General features: G+C 47.1%; 1 protein-coding gene across 1 annotated transcript in view; it reads left to right on the forward strand.

Moving 5' to 3' along the window:
- Positions 1-2,491: 2,491 nt before the first annotated feature.
- The window catches only part of LOC120393490 (nuclear GTPase SLIP-GC-like), a 97,639-nt gene continuing 81,210 nt past the window's right edge, over positions 2,492-18,920 (forward strand). Inside the window, exons 1-2 of the mRNA XM_039518080.1 lie at positions 2,492-2,579; positions 18,724-18,888. Coding sequence (XP_039374014.1) covers positions 18,861-18,888 — 28 coding nt within the window. The 5' untranslated portion in view covers positions 2,492-2,579; positions 18,724-18,860. The remainder of the gene's footprint in view (positions 2,580-18,723; positions 18,889-18,920) is intronic.

Below are 18,920 nucleotides of genomic sequence, written 5' to 3' on the forward strand. Positions count from 1 at the left end.
CTGAATCCATTCGTAGTTCCGGTACCTACCATCCTCGACTACCTTTGGTACCTTAAGGAGCAAGGTCTTGCAGTCTCCTCATTGAAGGTTCACCTGGCAGCAGTGTCCGCCTTTCGTCCATCGCTGGAAGGTCGGTCCATCTTCTCCAACCAGATGGTTTCCCGCTTCCTTAAAGGCTTGGACCACTTGTACCGCCGGTGCGCGTCCTGCCCGACCTGGGATTTGAACCTCGTCCTGGCCAAACTGATGGGTCCCCTTCGAGCCCTTGGCCACGTGTTCGCTACTCTACCTCTCCTGGAAGACAGCTTTCCTCGTCGCCATCACATCCGCGAGACGAGTTTCTGAGCTTCGAGCACTAACGGTGGGCCCACCTTACACCGTCTTCCATGCAGACAAGGTACAGCTTCGGCCACATCCGGCCTTCCTCCCTAAGGTGGTATCGGCCTTCCACCTCAACCAGGAGATCTTCCTCCCGGTCTTCTTCCCGAAGCCGCATGCCTCGCCTTGGGAACAACAGCTTCACACCCTGGACGTCCGCAGGGCGCTTGCCTTTTACATCGAGCGGACGAAGCCTTTCCGGCGTTCGACCCAGTTGTTTGTCGCCGTCGCCGACCGCATGAAGGGTGAGCCGGTCTCCTCCCAGAGAATTTCGTCCTGGGTCACTGCGTGTATTCGGACCTGTTACGAGCTTGCTCGCGTGCCGCCATGCCGCCTCACTGCTCACTCGACAAGGGCGCACGCCTCGTCGGCCGCCTTCCTGGCCAATGTTCCGCTCCAGGACATCTGTCGAGCGGCCACCTGGTCTTCAGTCCACACCTTCGCCTCCCACTACGTGTTGGTGCAGCAGTCTCGAGACGACGCAGCCTTCGGCTCTGCGGTATTACACTCCTCCACGTCTCACTCCGACCCCACCGCCTAGGTAAGGCTTGGGAATCACCTAACTGGAATGCATTGGAGCAATCACTCGAAGAAGAAAAGACGGTTACTCACCTGTAGTAACTGTTGTTCTTCGAGATGTGTTGCTCCAATCCATTCCAGACCCGCCCTCCTTCCCCACTGTCGGAGTAGCCGGCAAGAAGGAACTGAGGAGCGGACGGGCCGGCTGAGGTATATATTTAGCGCCATAGCAGCGCCACTCCAGGGGGCGCCAGCCGGCCCGCCGGGGTTGCTAGGGTAAAAAAGTTCCGAGATGCCGTGCACGCGCGGCGCGCACACCTAACTGGAATGGATTGGAGCAACACATCTCGAAGAACAACAGTTACTATAGGTGAGTAACCGTCTTTTACTTAGTCTCAAGCACTTGCACACATCCACAACAAGATTAGTAAAACACCTTCAACCCTTGATAATTACCAAAGCTGAGTGTGGCTCTCGAGTGACACAGCAGCAGCCTTCCGGTGGCCAAATCTTGTGTCTGCCGGTGGGGACATAAGATGTATCCAGAGGGAGAGTCCAAAGAGAGTCCAACTATCTCAAACCTTTTCCCCTTATTTATACTTTAGTAATAGACTGACATGTCCCTTAAAGAAAACTTGTTAACTAAGCAGTTTCAATGGTCAAGCAAGAGGTTCCTCCTGATTATTGATTAACCAGGTGCCAGTTTTTCCAAAGTTTGCAGCCTTGAGGCCCCAATAGACATTCCTGGGGCACATCCTGCTCTTTTAAAATGCATATATCAGCAACTTCAACACAATTCTTATCAGGAAGGACGCGGGGTCAAGCTGCCCTTTCTGAGGCACCCAAAACCCCCTCCCCTCCTGTCTTGGTCAAGCTGAGACTGCTGACTAGGCCGCTTTTAACAATAAGCCATAGTGCTTTGCCAAAATCTCCCCATACACTACACTTTGCTTTGTCATTCTCTTGCTCCTAATATATTTAAAGAATCTCTTCTTGTTCCCTTTTGTGTTCCTTGCTATTTAACTCATTTTGTGCCTTAACGTTTCTGATTTTGTTTCTACGTTCTTGTGCTATTCTTTTGTACTCCTCCCTAGCAATTTGTCCATGTTTCCCCTTTTTGTAGGATTCCTTTTTATTTTCAGTCTCCTTGAGACTGCCAGCTCTCCTGAACTCCTTTTTCCCTGAGGTTTTCTCTCCATAAGCTCCCAGTAAGGTCCTACAATAACAGGAGCAGAGAGAATTCTCTTATGTCTCCTCCTCTAGAACATCTGGAGCAGAGCTGCCCTTGCTGCTTGCACAGCTAAGGTTGCTGGTTGCTGCTTTCAGAGCTGAAAGTTAACCCTTTGAGTCCATGTGACTTGCCCTGCCACACTGACTGCTGAATTGAGTGTTCTATGTTTTACCTGCTCTGATGCACTGATTACAGGACTGACTGTTAACTGTGTTTTTACCTGCTGTACCACAGTCACTGTAGAACTGGATGTTCTTAAGTTTTCTTTCTTTTCTTCCTCTCTCTCTCTCAAGCAGTTGGGAAAGGGTTAAGTAGTATTCTAGGAAGTGTCATAGGAAACCTTATGTTAAGGGAGGAGCTGAATGAGGCGGAGGAAAAAGGATCAGCCTGAGAAAGAAAAATCTGGACGGTGAATCCATCTCAACCCACTGAGCTCCCCAGTTATTGAAAGGTAAGACTTGTATTGACTATTACGGATAGCTGTCTTATAGTCGGGGAAATGACTGTATGAATGCCCTCTGCTGTTAAATGAAGGTTTCAAAGAAGACTTCGACTCTGTATAGTCAGCCACTCCACCACCAAAGGTTAAGCCCTTGGGAGAATCCTGGATGAGTTGGTAACACTTACTTACCAATTCTCTGTTAAAGTCTGCTATTTTAATTCCATGGCCTTATTCTGTGACTCTCACTCCTTCCTTTCCTTTCAGTCATGAATTCTATCATTCCATGATCAGTATCACCCAAATTGCTTTCCATCTTCAGAGTCGCAAACAATTCTGCCCTGTTAGTCAGAATCGTCTAAAATGGCTCCCCCCCCCCCCCCGTTACTTCCTCCAATTCTTGGAACAAAACATTGTCCCCAGTACATCCCAAGAACGTACTGGTCAGATATCTAGGTAGTTAAAGTCCCCCATTAGTACCAGGGCTTATGTTTTGGATATTTCTGTTGTTTGTTCTAGAAATGCCTCATCTACCACCTTCTGATTTGGTGGCCTATTGTAGGAGGCCGACTGTGACATCATCCCTAGTTTTTACTCCTTTCATCTTTACCCAGAGACTGTCAACTCATCTGCCTTCCACCTCTTTCTGGACCTCAGAATCTGTATATATATTCTTGATGTACATTGCAACCCCTCCTCTGTTTGTACCCTGCCTGTCCTGCCTGAACAAACCATGCCTCTCTATACCAACATTCCAGTCATGAGTCTTATCCCACCAAGTCTCTGTGATGCCAATTAAATAATACTTTAGCTGATGTACCAATACTTCCAGTTCTTTCTGTTTATTCCCCATCATTCGTGTATAGATATCTAAGATACTGATCAGATTCCTCCATTGATTTCCCTCTTGTAGTTTCTATGACCCTATTATAATTTTCCATGTCCCTCCCAAAATCTAACCCTCTGTTAAAGTCGCCTCTTTTTAATACTTACTTGTGGTGTTTTGTCACCTGCCTCCTTTGAGCCCAGTTTGAAGCCCTGCTCACTAGGTTGGCAAGTCAGAGACTCAAGATGCTCTTCCCCATCTTGGTCAGGTGGACCCAATCTCTTCCTAGCAGACCACAGCATCCCATAGTTGAGGGAGCCAAAGCCCTCTCGTGGACACCATCTGCACAGCGATGCATTCATCTCCAGGAGGCACATGTCCCTGCCTGAGCCTTTACCCTCAACCAACGGGATGGATAAGAACCAGGGGCAGCTCTAGACATTTCGCCGCCCCAAGCACGGCGGCATGTCGCGGGGGGCGCTCTGCCGGTCGCGGTCCGGCTCTGGTGGACCTCCGCAGGTGTGCCTGTGGAGGGTCCGTGGGCCCGAGGCTCCACCGCAGCCGCGGGACCAGCGGACACTCCGCAGGCAGGCCTCCGAAGGCGGCCTGCCTGCCGCCCTCCCGGCAAATGGCAGAGCGCCCCCTGTGGCATGCCACCCCAGGCATGCACTTGGTGTGCTGGGGCCTGGAGCCGCCCCTGATAGGAACAGAACCTAAGCCCCTGGTCCCTTCACCCTAGCTTCCAGAGCCCGGTAGTCATTGCTGATTTGCTGTGGGTCAGACCTGACAGTATTATTAGTGCCCATGAGTATGAGCAGCATGGGGTAGGGATGAACCATAGTTATGGGTTTAACGTGGTTTCTTTTAAAAGCTAAAATTTGCATCCTTTCTAAAACCTATGTATACATGATGACACACACACAATGGGTCTCATTCTTCACCCTTAGGGAGCCTTTTCATTGACTTCAATGCAAATAGGATGAGACCCCTGTATTTCTATACAAGATATGTTTGTAAAGTATTGTTGTGGAAAATTTACCACATGGTTGATTTTAGATCAGACAGCCTGACACACCTTTATTTCATACAAGCATATATGCAGGGAGAGTGAGCATGGCCCCACACTGCTCTACCCTTTACAAATTTCATCAAGCTTATAAAGGCTAAAACCACAAACTATAATTCGATACATTGCCTTATTTGGGATTAATATTTTGCAAACAAGCAAGCCATCTCACTATTTTCCATTTTAGGTTTTTCCTGTTATTGTTCCTTGGCAGTCAAGTTGGTGGTCTGACTGTCTTAACGACCCCTACCTTGCGGTTACATTGTGCAAAGGCTCTTGCCACATTCTAATTGTCACAAGCTGAGCTGGCACATATGGGCCCTCTTTTGTCTCTCTCCTAGTTCCCCTTGTCCTGGTTTCCTGCTTCTCCAGTGCCCCTTGTACAGATAAACAAGTTTAGCAGAAGTTTAAATCTTTTGCTCTTACATAGCAATTGTTCTAGCTACAGGCCTTGGGCCTGCGAGGCAAGAGGGGGTTAAGGTACACTCAAAATTCTGGGCCTATAAGCGGGGTGGGGGGATATTTTCCCTATCAGTATCTTTATCACACCACATTATGAGAGCAAGGTGTTTTTTTCATATTTAGTTTTAATTTTTGTTTGTTTGTTTCTTGCTTTGTGACTCATAAAAGATTAGGGTTGGAAGAGACTTCAGGAGGTATCTAGTCCCACCCTCTACTCAGAGCAGGACCTATCCCCAATTCAATCATCCCAGCCAGGGCTTTGTCAAGCTGGGCCTTAAAAACCTCTAAGGATGGAGATACCACCACCTCCTAGGGAACCCATTCCAGTTCTTCACCACCCTACTAGTGAAATAGTGTTTCCTAATATCCAACCTAGACCTCCCTCACTGCAATTTGAGACCATTGCTCCTTGTTCTGTCATCTGCCACCACTGTGTCTAAAATAAAAAATCTCAGGGCCAGATTCTGCACACTCTAAAGTCAATGGGAATGAGATCTGGCAGTTGCTCATCTTAAAGGCATTGCCATTTCTTGCTTTTCTCTCTTTCAGTTCCTTTCTTTCTGTTCTTCTGCCACAGCTGCAGACAACAGTGACTTTGCATATAGAACATTTCAGGTTCTAACAAGTGTGGTGTTACCAGCCACCCTGCTGGAATGCAAATCTTCTCCCCTTCCTGTTTCACTGTTTGTTTGGATGGTTGCCTGAGCAAAGGAGGCTACACTCTGTTTTCTTCTGCTTTTGTTTCTGCTCCTGTGTACCCAGCCCATCTACTGGAAATGCTGCTGAGAGCTGCGCCTGGGCTGCTCCAGGGCAGCACTGGAATTCTTCCCCTGGGACAATAGAGAGAAAATCCTGGCATATTTTTGCAATGTTGAAAATGTGTCTCATGCTTCCTGAACAAGGCATGGAGGCTCATGTGGAGCCCCATGTTCTAAAGCAGTGACTTCAACAAGCATTTTCATAAATCAGGAGGGAGCACTACGATCCTGTGGTCTGACCTCCTCCAGGACACAAATCATGTTCCTAAGGGTCTCCTTGGGTCAGTGCTGCCCCGGGTTGTGGGAGGTAGGGGAGTTATCATTGGGAGGCCGACTGGCAGAGTGAGGACCATTCTTCACAAATGTGATAGCCTATATTGCCTCTGAGGTACTCTTTTTGCTGATTTGTCTTTTTAAGACGCCAGTGTCTGGCAGCAAATCCCCTGCCTGTTTGATTTTTGCCACTAGTTCATTCCAGGTTAGGTGTCCTATGTTCACAGCCCCCATGGTCATTTTTGTCTGAGAATTTAGTCCTGCATAGGTGCTTTGTACTAATTTGGGTCCCTGATACTGGAAAGTGATAATCCCATTCTCTTCTGTCTGGGGTAATGAATCAGAGAGAGCTGCCAGCATCTTTTTTCAAATTAGGTAAGCTTCTGGGGCTTCTCTTGGTTTCTGCTCTTCCATTATACAGATGCTCCTCGGGTTATGCAAGAGCCAGCTTACACAAATTCACACTTACAGAAAAAGTTTCATAAGCCAGAAATAGGATTTTCAAGTTGTGGAAATTTTTGCGTAATGTATGGGCATACGTTTCCAAAATATGCAAAATTGAGATACACAAGGCTTTCCGGAATGTAATGATTGCGTAAGTTGGGGGATGTCTGTATATAGTTTCTTGAGGGAAGAAGCGGGCAGTAATATTTTAAGAGCACTTATCATACATTCCTGGGGTCTAGTGGCAGTCAGCTCCCAAGGACCTATGCCTATGTCTAGAGCACCTGCATCACAAGGAGAGGGGCTTAACTGAGCCAATTGGGTTAAGCCCATGCCATCAGCTGAAGGGTACATTTGCCAAATGCGAGCCAGCCATGCCACGGCAGTGTCACGGTTCAGTGGCCCCAGTCTCTCAGCAATAGCCTTGGCCTGACTAGGAGACCATCTTACTACGTCTGTGACCAGCTCCGTTGTGGGAAGATCGGCTTCTGCAACTATGTGCTTAACCTCCCTTGTGGAAACAGGGGCAACATTATGCATGTGTGGCCAATCTGGGTTGAATGGGTTTTTGGGGTCAGCATCAGAGGTTATTTCTTTTTTCCAGGGGGCTCCAAATCGCAATCCTCTCTCAACCTTACAGCCACTACCACCCCCTTATGGGTGCTAAGTTGGGCACACAATTTACTAATCGCTGCCTCACACTTCTGCTGGCCTGCTGCTGCCTTAGTCTCATCTACAAGAAAGCGAGTTGCTGCTCTTGCTTCGTCTAACAAAATCTGTTTGTGTGTTAACTCTTTCCTATACTGTTCTGCATTCCTGCTGGCCTTGTCTTGCATATTTCTAAGTACAGTCACCATTTTAAGCTTTTCTGCTATAAATTCCCACCCATCTGTCTCCCATTTGTTCAAACGCTGTTGTAACTGCTTTTTCTCCAGCTCCACTTCCCGCCTTCCCTTCATCATTTCAAGCACGTCCAGACATGCATAAAATAACACCCAGGCAGCAAACACACAGTCACAGTATTGCTCTAAAATCTTTACTTTTAAGGCGCAACTCCTTATTGCACAGTTCTACTGTTATTCTAAGCATGATTCTTACCTTAAAAATTACAAGACGTTCCCAAATAGTCTATGAGAGAGGGACCTCGCTAAAGGAGCATAGCCTGAAAAAGGAAGAGACAGTTTGCTCAGGTCCGTGCCTCAGTTTCCCCACTCCACAGCAACTACTCAACAAGTACCATGTGATTAGGGTGACGTGCTGCCCGCGTTCCTCCACCAATTTGTTACCAGATTTGCCTGTTACTTTGGGGTACGCTCATTTATTAGTGTTACTCTTCTGGGGGGTGGGGTTCTGTAATTCTATCAATGTTCTGCTTGTGTCACTTGTGTTCTCATATGGAGCTCTACTCCCTTCTGCAAGTTCCCTCTCAGTGGAGCTATCCTGCAGGACCTATGTTCCCCAGGGCTGGGTTCTTCCAGCCCCAGAATCAGACGAATATACACACACACACACATTAACAGAGCACGTCTGAGAGGACCAGGTCAATCAGCACTCCCAAGCTGTCACCCTCAATGTTTGACACAAACATGGGCGCCAGGTTCTAGATCCGTCAGTTCTGTAACAGTGACATCTGTTATAAAAGTGTTTGTAAGCTCCTTTTGCTTTTTTTAAAATCTGATTTGGCTATTTGTTTCATGTCTGGCCATTCTGGAGGTAGAACCTTTCCCCCAGTTGGAACAGCAGTTCTGAATTGTTTTCTCATCAGTTGTTGTGCTGGACTATATCCATATTGGTGTTGATGGCTAGCACAGAAGACAACTTATTTCTTCCTACTGCTGTTGGATTTTCTCAGCTGTCTCAGCCTCGACCACTTGCTTGTAGGGAATGTGGGCTGCTACTAATATAACCAAAATCATATTTCATTTGGACTGACTTACTGTTGCGGTGAATTTTGGTTCATTGCCATCACTAGTTGTTCTGGAATACCAAAGGGAGCAAAGTGCATTTCAGTCCGCTACAAACAGATAATGATATACTCTGAATTCTACAAGTCTGCAGCTAGTCTCTTTCAAGGTCTGTCTTGTAGAAGTGTTGCTATTCTACATGGTTCAGCATTGTCTCTCAAGGTTATTGGTACTGAATCTCCTTTCAAAAGTCCAATAGCAGTAAATACTCCATAGAGTTCTTCCACCTTTCTCACTAGGCCCATCATAACTACAACTCTGCCACTGAGAAGTTTGTTGGTATTTGATCACATGTCTTTATAAGAACATAAGAATGGCCGTACTGGGTCAGACCAAAGGTCCATGCAGTCCAGTATCCTGTCCACTGACAGTGGCCAATGCCAGGCGCCCCAGAGGGAGCGAACCTAACAGATGATTCCTCTCCTGCCATCCATCTCCATCCTCTGACAGAGACTAGGGACACCATTCCTTATCCATCCTGGCTAATAGCCATTAATGGACTTAACTTCCATGAATTTATCCAGTTCTCTTTTATACCCTATTATAGTCTTAGCCTTCACAACCTCCTCAGGTAAGGAGTTCCACAAGCTGACTGTGCACTTTGTGAAGAACTTCCTTTTATTCATTTTAAACCTGCTGCCTATTAATTTCATTTGGTCGCCCCTAGTTCTTATATTATGGGAACAAGTAAATAACTTTTCCTTATTCATTTTCTCCACATCACTCTCTTGATTTTATATACCTCTATCATATCCCCCCTTTTCCAAGCTGAAAAGTCCTAGCCTCTTTAATCTCTCCTCATATGGGATCCTCTCTAAACCCCTAATCATTTTAGTTGCCCTTCTCTGAACCTTTTCTAATGCCAGTATATCTTTTTTGAGATGAGGAGACCACATCTGTACACAGTATTCAAGATGTGGGCGTACCATGAATTTATAGAAGGGCAATAAGATATTCTCCATCTTATTCTCTATCCCCTTTTTAATGATTCCTAACATCCTGTTTGCTTTTTTGACTGCCTCTGCACACTGCGTAGATGTCTTCAGAGAACTATCCACAATGACTCCAAGATCTTTTTCCTGATTAGCTGTAGCTAAATTAGCCCCCATCATACTGTATGTATAGTTGGGGTTATTTTTTGCAATGTGCATTACTTTATATTTATCCATATTAAATTTCATTTGCCATTTTGTTGCCCAATCACTTAGCTTTGTGAGATCTTTTTGAAGTTCTTCACAGTTTGGTTTGGTCTTAACTATCTTGAACAGTTTAGTATCGTCTGCAAACTTTGCCACCTCACTTTTTACCCTTTCTCCAGATCACTTAGGAATAAGTTGAGTAGGATTAGTCCTAGGACTGACCCTTGGGGAACACCACTAGTTACCCCTCTCCATTCTAAAAATTTACCATTAATTCCTACCCTTTGTTCCCTGTCTTTTAACCAGTTCTCAATCCATGAAAGGACCTTCCCTTTTATCTCATGACAACTTAATTTACGTAAGAGCCGTTGGTGAGGGACCTTGTCAAAGGCTTTCTGGAAATCTAAGTACACTATGTCCCCTGGATCCCCCTTGTCCACATGTTCGTTGACCCCTTCAAAGATCTCTAATAGATTAGTAAGACACAATTTCCCTTTACAGAAACCATGTTCACTTTTGCCTGACAATTTTATTCTTTACTATTGTTTCAACTAATTTGCCTGGTACTGACATTAGACTTACTGGGCTGTAATTGCCGGGATCACCTCTAGAGCCCTTTTTAAATATTGGCGTTACATTAGCTATCTTCCAGTCATTGGGTACAGAAGCTGATTTAAAGGACAGGTTACAAACCATAGTTAATAGGTCCGCAACTTCACATTTGAGTTCTTTCAGAACTCTTGGGTGAATGCCATCTGGTGCCGGTGACTTGTTCATGTTGAGTTTATCAATTAATTCCAAAACCTCCTCTAGTGACACCTCAATCTGTGACAATTCCTCAGATTTTTCACCTACAAAAGCCAGCTCAGGTTTGGGAATCTCCCTAACATCCTCAGCTGTGAAGACTGAAGCAAAGAATCCAATTAGTTTCTCTGCAATGACTTTATTGTCTTTAAGTGCTCCTTTTGTATCTTTTTTTTTTAAATAAATGGGGATATACCAATCTCCTAGAACTGGAAGGGACCTTGAAAGGTCATCAAGTCCAGCCCCCTGCCTTCACTAGCAGGACCAAGTACTGATTTTTGCCCCAGATCCCTAAGTGGCTCCCTCAAGGATTGAACTCACAACCCTTGGTTTAGCAAGCCAATGCTCAAACCACTGAGCTATCCCTCGCCCCCCACCTTGATCATCGAGAGACCCCTCTGGTTGTTTAGCAGGCGTCCTGCTTCTGATGTACTTAAAAAACATTTTGTTATTACCTTTGGAGTTTTTGGCTAGCCGTTCTTCAAACTCCTCTTTGGCTTTTCTTATTACACTCTTGCACTTAATTTGGCAGTGTTTATGCTCCTTTCTATTTGCCTCACTAGGATTTGACTTCCACTTTTTAAAAGATGCCTTTTTATCTCTCACTGCTTCTTTTACGTGGTTGTTAAGCCACGGGGGCTCTTTTTTAGTTCTTTTACTGTGTTTTTTAAATTTGAGGTATACATTTAAGTTGGGCCTCTATTATGGTGTCTTTGAAAAGTGTCCGTGCAGCTTGCAGGGATTTCACTCTAGTCACTGTACCTTTGTAACACTTTGTAAGTTGTTTCTGTGGTTAACTGGTCCATATAGTTCAGAATACCTCTAGGACTAGTTAGGTGACTTCAGCTCTGGGAAGGACTGAAGGTGATTGTGAGCCCCTTCTGATATGACTGTCACACCTGCTCCTGAGTCAATTTTAAAGTCAATAGTCTTTCTGTGAATATTCAGTTTCACTTTCCAGGCCGGCTCTGTGTCATCGCAGATGACAGAAACAATGACTCTTGACTGTCGGTAATAATAGTCAGCTTCATGACTGCCTTAGTATGGCAAACAGCTGCAAAATGTCTGCATTTTGTGCATTTCATAGATTCATAGACTCTAGGACTGGAAGGGACCTCAAGAGGTCATCGAGTCCAGTCCCCTGCCCTCATGGCAGGACCAAATACCGTCTAGACCATCCCTGATAGACATTTATCTAACCTACTCTTAAATATCTCCAGAGATGGAGATTCCAAAACCTCGCTAGGCAATTTATTCCAGTGTTTAACCACCCTGACAGTTAGGAACTTTTTCCTAATGTCCAACCTAAACCTCCCTTGCTGCAGTTTAAGCCCATTGCTTCTTGTTCTGTCCTTAGAGGCTCAGGTGAACAAGTTTTCTCCCTCCTCCTGATGACACCCTTTTAGATACCTGAAAACTACTATCATTTCCCTCTCAGTCTTCTCTTTTCCAAACTAAACAAACCCAATTCTTTCAGCCTTCCTTCATAGGTCATGTTCTCAAGACCTTTAATCATTCTTGTTGCTCTTCTCTGAACCCTCTCCAATTTCTCCACGTCTTTCTTGAAATGTGGTGCCCAGAACTGGACACAATACTCCAGTTGAGGCCTAACCAGCGCAGAGGAGAGCGGAAGAATGACTTCTCGTGTCTTGCTCACAACACACTTGTTAACGCATCCCAGAATCACGTTTGCTTTTTTTGCAACAGCATCACACTGTTGACTCATATTTAGCTTGTGGTCCACTATAACCCCTAGATCCCTTTCTGCCGTACTCCTTCCTAGACAGTCTGTTCCCATTCTGTATGTGTGAAACTGATTGTTCCTTCCTAAGTGGAGCACTTTGCATTTGTCTTTATTAAACTTCATCCTGTTTACCTCAGACCATTTCTCCAATTTGTCCAGATCATTTTGAATTATGACCCTGTCCTCCAAAGCAGTTGCAGTCCCTCCCAGTTTGGTATCATCTGCAAACTTAATAAGCATACTTTCTATGCTAACATCTAAGTCGTTGATGAAGGCATTGAACAGAGCCGGTCCCAAAACAGACCCATGTGGAACCCCACTTGTTATACCTTTCCAGCTGGATTGGGAACCATTAATAACTACTCTCTGAGTACGGTTATCCAGCCAGTTATGCACCCACCTTATAGTTGCCCCATCTAAATTGTATTTGCCTAGTTTATCGATAAGAATATCATGTGAGACCGTATCAAATGCCTTACTAAAGTCTAGGTATACCACATCCACCGCTTCTCCCTTATCCACAAGACTCGTTATCCTATCAAAGAAAGCTATCAGATTGGTTTTACACAATTTGTTCTTTACAAATCCATGCTGGCTATTCCCTATCACCTTACCACCTTCCAAGTGTTTGCAGATGATTTCCTTAATTACTTGCTCTGTTATCTTCCCTGGCACAGAAGTTAAACTAACTGGTCTGTAGTTTCCTAGGTTGTTTTTATTTCCCTTTTTATAGATGGACACTATATTTGCACTTTTCCAGTCTTCTGGAATCTCTCCTGTCTCCCATGATTTTCCAAAGATAATAGCTAAAGGCTCAGATACCTCCTCTGTTAGCTTCTTGAGTATTCTAGGATGCATTTCATCAGGCCCTGGTGACTTGCAGGCATCTAACTTTTCTAAGTGATTTTTAACTTGTTTTTTTTTATTTTATCTTCTAAACCTGCCCCCTTCCCATTAGCACTCACTATGTTAGGCATTCCTTCAGACTTCTCAGTGAAGACCGAAACAAAGAAGTCATTAAGCATCTCTGCCATTTCCAAATTTCCTGTTACTGTTTCTCCCTCCTCACTGAGCAGTGGGCCTACCCTGTCCTTGGTCTTCCTCTTGCTTCTTGTATTGATAAAAAAATCTTCTTGTTTCCCTTTATTCCCATAGCTAGTTTGAGCTCATTTTGCCTTTCTAATCTTGCCCCTGCATTCCTGTGTTGTTTGCCTATATTCAGCCTTTGTAATTTGTCCTAGTTTCCATTTTTTATGAGACTCCTTTTTATTTTTTAGATCATGCAAGATCTCGTGGTTAAGCTGGTCTTTTGTCATATTTTCTATCTTTCCTACCCAGCGGAATAGCTTGATTATGGGCCCTTAATAGTGTCCCTTTGAAAAAATGCCAACTCTCCTCAGTTGTTTTTCCCCTCAGTCTTGATTCCCATGGGATCTTACCTATCAGCTCTCTGAGCTTACCAAAATCCACCTTCCTGAAATCCATTGTCTCTATTTTGCTGTACTCCCTTCTACCCTTCCTTAGAATTGTGAACTCTATGATTTCATGATCACTTTCACCCAAGCTTCCTTCTACTTTCAAATTCTCAATGAGTTCCTCCCTATTTGTTAAAATCAAGTCTAGAACAGCTTCCCCCCAGTGGCTTTTTCAACCTTCTGAAATAAAAAGTTGTCTGCAATGCAGTCCAAGAACTTATTGGATAGTCTGTGCCCTGCGGTGTTATTTTCCCAACATATATCTGGACAGTTGAAGTCCCCCATCACCACCAAATCTTGGGCTTTGGATGATTTTGTTAGTTGTTTAAAAAAAGCCTCATACACCTCTTCCAGCTGGTTAGGTGGCCTGTAGTAGACTCCTAGCATGACATCACCCTTGTTTTTTACCCCTTTTAGCCTAACCCAGAGACGATCAACACGTCCGTCTCCTATGTCCATCTCCACCTCAGTCCAAGTGTGTACATCTTTAATATATAAGGGAACACCTCCTCCCTTTTTCCCTGTCTGTCCTTCCTGAGCAAGCTGTACCTGTCCACACCAACATTCCAATCATGTGTATTATCCCACCAAGTTTCAGTGATGCCAACAATGTCATAGTTGTATTTATTTATTAGCACTTCCAGTTCTTCCTGCTTATTACCCATACCTCTCGCATTTGTATATAGGCATCTAAGATACTGGTTTGATCTTGCCTCCCAGTTTTGCCCTGACCCTCTTTTCTCTCTGCCATTATAGCCCACACTCCCTCTTGTTTCCAACCCATCTCCCAGGTCTCCATGTTCCCACTTACCTGTGGGCTTTGCTCACCTGTCCCCATCAAACCTAATTTAAAGCCCTCCTCACTAGATTAGCCAGTCTGTGTGCAAATAGGGTCTTTTCCCCTCCTTGAAAGGTGAACGCCATCTCTGCCTAGTAGTCCTTCCTCGAACAGCATCCCGTGGTTGAGGACGCCACAGCCCTCCTGGCGACACCATCTTTGCAGCCAGGCATTCGCCTCCATGATGCATCTATCTCTGCCCAGGCCCCTACCTTTGACAGGAAGAATCGAAGAGAATACCCCCTGCGGTCCAAACTCCTTCACCCGCACTCCCAGAGCCCTGTAGTCACTCTTGGTCCGCTCAGTGTCACACCTCGCAGTATCATTTGTGCCCACATGGATGAGTAGCATGGAGTAGTAGTCAGAGGGCTGGATAATCCTCGACAATGCCTCTGTAACGATCTCGGATACGGGCCCCCGGCAGGCAGCATACCTCCCGAGATGAAATGTCAGGGCAACAGATGGGCGCCTCCGTCCTGCTCAGCAGAGAGTCTCCAAGCTCCACTACCCTACGTTTCCTATTCGCAGTGGTGGCAGCAGACCTCCCAGCCTTAGGGGTACGAGCCTTCTCCTCCTTTACTGTAGGGGGTGATTCCTTCTCTCCTGTATCAAGAAGAGCATAATGGTTACCTATTACCACAGCGGTTACCTATTACCACGGAGCAGGGGTGGAGCACTGCCTGCTGCCAGAAGTAACCAGCTGTCAGTGTCCACCCTGAGCCATCTCCTCCTCCACCAGTGGTGTTAGCAGTCCTGTGAACTGGGACAGCTAATTCAGCAGTCTCCACATGGACACTGTCCAGGAATTGCTCGTGGATTTGGATGCTCCTCAACCTAGCCACCTCCTCCTGTAGCTCTCCCACCTCCTGCCTGAGAGATTCCACCAGTAGGCACCTTTCACATTGGATGCCCCCCACAGCCTGTGTCTTTAGCTGGACACACATCCTTTGGGCAATGAATTTTTCCACATCTTGTGCATTTAGCCTGAAAGGCTTTGTAATTTTCCTGGGACTTAACTCTCCTTGTCCCAGGGGTTCTATGATGATGACTTTAGCTGTCATGCAGGGCCCAGTGTTTGATTTGTAAATGAAAAGGTGCTGGAGCTCAGGCATTAATGATAATATCGTTTCCTCCCCATTCATATCTTCCCGAGATCGCCTCCTACACACAGTCCTCTTCCCCCAGCGTCTACCTGTCCCTCCCACTGGCTTCCCCTTCCCACAGAAGGCCCCCTCCCCCGCACAACAGGAAAGCCATCCTCCTGTTTCCCCCCATCCAGGAAATCTTCCCCTCCCAGCGAGAGCTGCACTCATGCATCTGGAACCTCAGTTTTAACCCCAAAGTCCAGCCCTGCCCCCCATGGCAGCCCTGATTGGCCAGCACTGTCCCCCCTTCCCACCCTATGGGAGGAGAGAGGCTCAGCACACCCGAAAAGGCAGCTAATCAGCAACCAGGAGAAGTGGGAACCACGCTGGGGTCCCAGGCTGGGGAGCCAATAAGGGGCAGGTCTTGCAATTGAGCGGCAGAGTGATTGGCCAGTCAACCTGCAGGGTCTGCGTGAGATGAATGAGTGGCAGGTGGCCCAGCCCCTCAGAAGGTGGAAGGGGGGAGGTGGGTCAAATATGGGTGACAGCCTGAGGGGCCAAACAACAATAGATGCAGAGCTACAGTATGACTGAAGAGCCCCGGCCTGAGGAGGAGGCGCCTCAGGGGGCCGAGCCCTGGTGCGATAAGCAGGTGCCAGGAGGGGCTGGGCCCCAGGCCTGAGGAGGAGGCGCCCGGGCGGGCTGGCCCCGGTGTGAAGAGGTGGCGCCTGGGGGCTGGGCCCCGGCCTGAGGAGGAGGCGCCCGGGTGGCCTGGGCCCGGTGTGAAGAGGTGGCACCTGGGGGCTGGGCCCCAGGCCTGAGGAGGAGGCGCCCGGGCGGGCTGGGCCCGGTGTGAAGAGGTGGCACCTGGGGGCTGGGCCCCGGCCTGAGGAGGAGGCGCCTGGGCGGGCTGGGCCCGGTGTGAAGTGGTGGCACCTGAGGGCTGGGCCCCGGGCTGAGGAGGAGGCGCCCGGGTGGGCTGGGCCCCGGTGTGAAGAGGTGGCACCTGGGGGCTGGGCCCCGGCCTGAGGAGGAGGCGCCCGGGCGGGCCGGGCCCGGTGTGAAGAGGTGGCACCTGGGGGCTGGGCCCCGGCCTGAGGAGGAGGCTCCCGGGCGGGCTGGCCCCGGTGTGAAGAGGTGGCACCTGGGGGCTGGGCCCCGGCCTGAGGAGGAGGCGCCCGGGCGGGCCGGGCCCGGTGTGAAGAGGTGGCGCCTGGGGGCTGGGCCCCGGCCTGAGGAGGAAGCTCCCCAGGGGGCTTGGCTCTGGGTAGCCGCAGCCCAAATGAAGCTCTCCCTGAGTCTGTTTACAGTTTCTAAGCTCGTTTCTCGTTTTTCAGGTTTGTGAAGTTTGTTTTGCTGCTCAGGTTCAGAGGCCTTTGCTATTTGGGCAACTGTGTGAAGGTTTAAGTCTGTCTTTAATTATAGTTATTGAGAAAGACTTATCTGGCAGGCAATAACCACACTAGCCCTAATATGTTCATCTTTTAGAGTTCCAAAGTCACAGTTTTCTGTCAGTGCATGCAAAGCGCTTATGAACGATTCAGCAGATTCCTCTGTTGTTGACATCTCTGGTGAACACCCCCCCCTTCCATAAACCACAGTTCTCTGAGGGATAACGTTTGCATCAAATAGGGCCAGAATTCTGTCAGTCACCTTACTGATTGTCTTCAGTAAAGGGAAGGGATTTAAAGCTATGCTTCCCTACAGCATCAAGTAAAGATGGTGCCTGAATGTCTGCAGCAACATCTTCCAAAATGCTGCTTTCAGTCTGCCCTAAGGTGACAAGATGAGAGGAAGAAAATATCGGGACACATCGGGGGGTCTCCGGCGGAGAAAAAAAAAACCAACACCGGAGTGCGAAATATCGGGACAAATTGCGTCCCGACCAAACATCGGTTGGGACGCAGGACAAATGCCTAAATATTGGGGCAGTCCCGATTTTATCACCCTAGTCCGTCCACTCTCTACGTTTTTCAAAGCTGAAGTTTGCTGGGGCATTGAAGAGTAGCATGTTCATGAGATCCTGTGTTTCTTCTTGTTTTTTGTTTATTTCTGTTTGTAACCTTTGTTGCTGTTTTCCTTCTATTTGTGTTCTAAGAAGAGCTCTGTGTAAGCTCGAAAGCTTGTCTGTCTCACCTTGGTCCAGAAAAGATATTACCTCACCCCCCTTGTCTACACTTAAAATCCTACAGCAGCACAGCTGCAGCGCTGTAGCCTTTCAGCAGAGACACTACCTATGCTGACCTAAGGGGTTCTCCCATCAGTGTAGGTAATCCACCCCCTGAGAGATGGTAGGTAGCTCGACAGAGGAATCCTTCCTTAAACCTAGTTCTGTTTACAGGGGGACGAAGATGGCTTAACAACGCCACTTAGGGGTGTGGATTTTTCACATCCCTGACAGATGTAGTTAAGCCAACCTAATTGTCTAGTGTTGGCCCATGTCATGTATTTCTTGTACATGGTAGGTTGCAGGGCTGCTCCTGGTAGGTCAGGCTCTTGTACCAGATACCGTCTGGCTACAGAGCTTCCTTATAGACAGAGATGCCAGACATGTGTCCTCCAACACCGTAAGATACTTTAATGCACTGCTGGCTATAGCTGTTACCAACTCCGATAAGGTATGTCACATACTGTGCCAAGCAGCGGCTGAACAGGATAATACAGTTTAGGATTCCATCACAGTGGAAAGATAGGGTTCAAGTGTGTAGGGAAAATCCTTCCCTGTGATATGGGAGTGCCTGGCCTGCTGCCAAGTATTAACTGCATCACAGCTGGTTATAAACTCTCATAAAAGTGGCAGGCTTTGTCCGTGTTGGGGGTTTGCCCCAATTTCAGCTGTTGGAGTAGCTGCCCTAGTGCAAAGCCTTGGTGTAAATGGGGGAAGTCACCCTAAGCCATGACTTTCACTGGTGCAGCTTAGCCCATGTTGTGGCTAGCTACGTGCGGATAGTTACCCCAGTTTGTTTTGTACCCCCTTGTGGAAGACTCGAAAAGCTTGATACCAGCAAAGATGTAACAGCCTGCTTTCCAGCAGGGGTCAACTGCACCAGTGCAAATAGCGTGTTTGTGGGTCTGCACCCCGGGAGTTGCATTGGTGCAGTTTCACTGCTGGCTGGAGTTGGTGCAAATTCCCAGTATGAATACGGTCTGAGCATCCCACGTAATAAGAAAATCGCTGTGGAGCTGCGGAAGGTGTAAAAGCCTCAAGCTAATGACACAGGTGATTAAACACACAGCAGATCAGTTAAGAACGTAACTCTCATTTTTATTCCCCCTAGGGAAGCTCTTGTGACAATTACGCCTTGCAGTGTCATCCTCAATCTTCTTCAAATCTAAATGCGTCCTGGTTTCGAAAAGCACTAACAACCCAGTGTCAGCCAGAGCTCGGTAGTAACCTTGGAACTGTTCTGCTAGAATGTCACACAAAAGACCTGAATTCCCAGGTAAGATGATATACTCTGAACCCATACTCTTA

This window comes from Mauremys reevesii, unplaced genomic scaffold (assembly GCF_016161935.1).
Source record: "Mauremys reevesii isolate NIE-2019 unplaced genomic scaffold, ASM1616193v1 Contig20, whole genome shotgun sequence".
In the NCBI taxonomy this organism is placed as follows: Eukaryota; Metazoa; Chordata; order Testudines; family Geoemydidae; genus Mauremys; species Mauremys reevesii.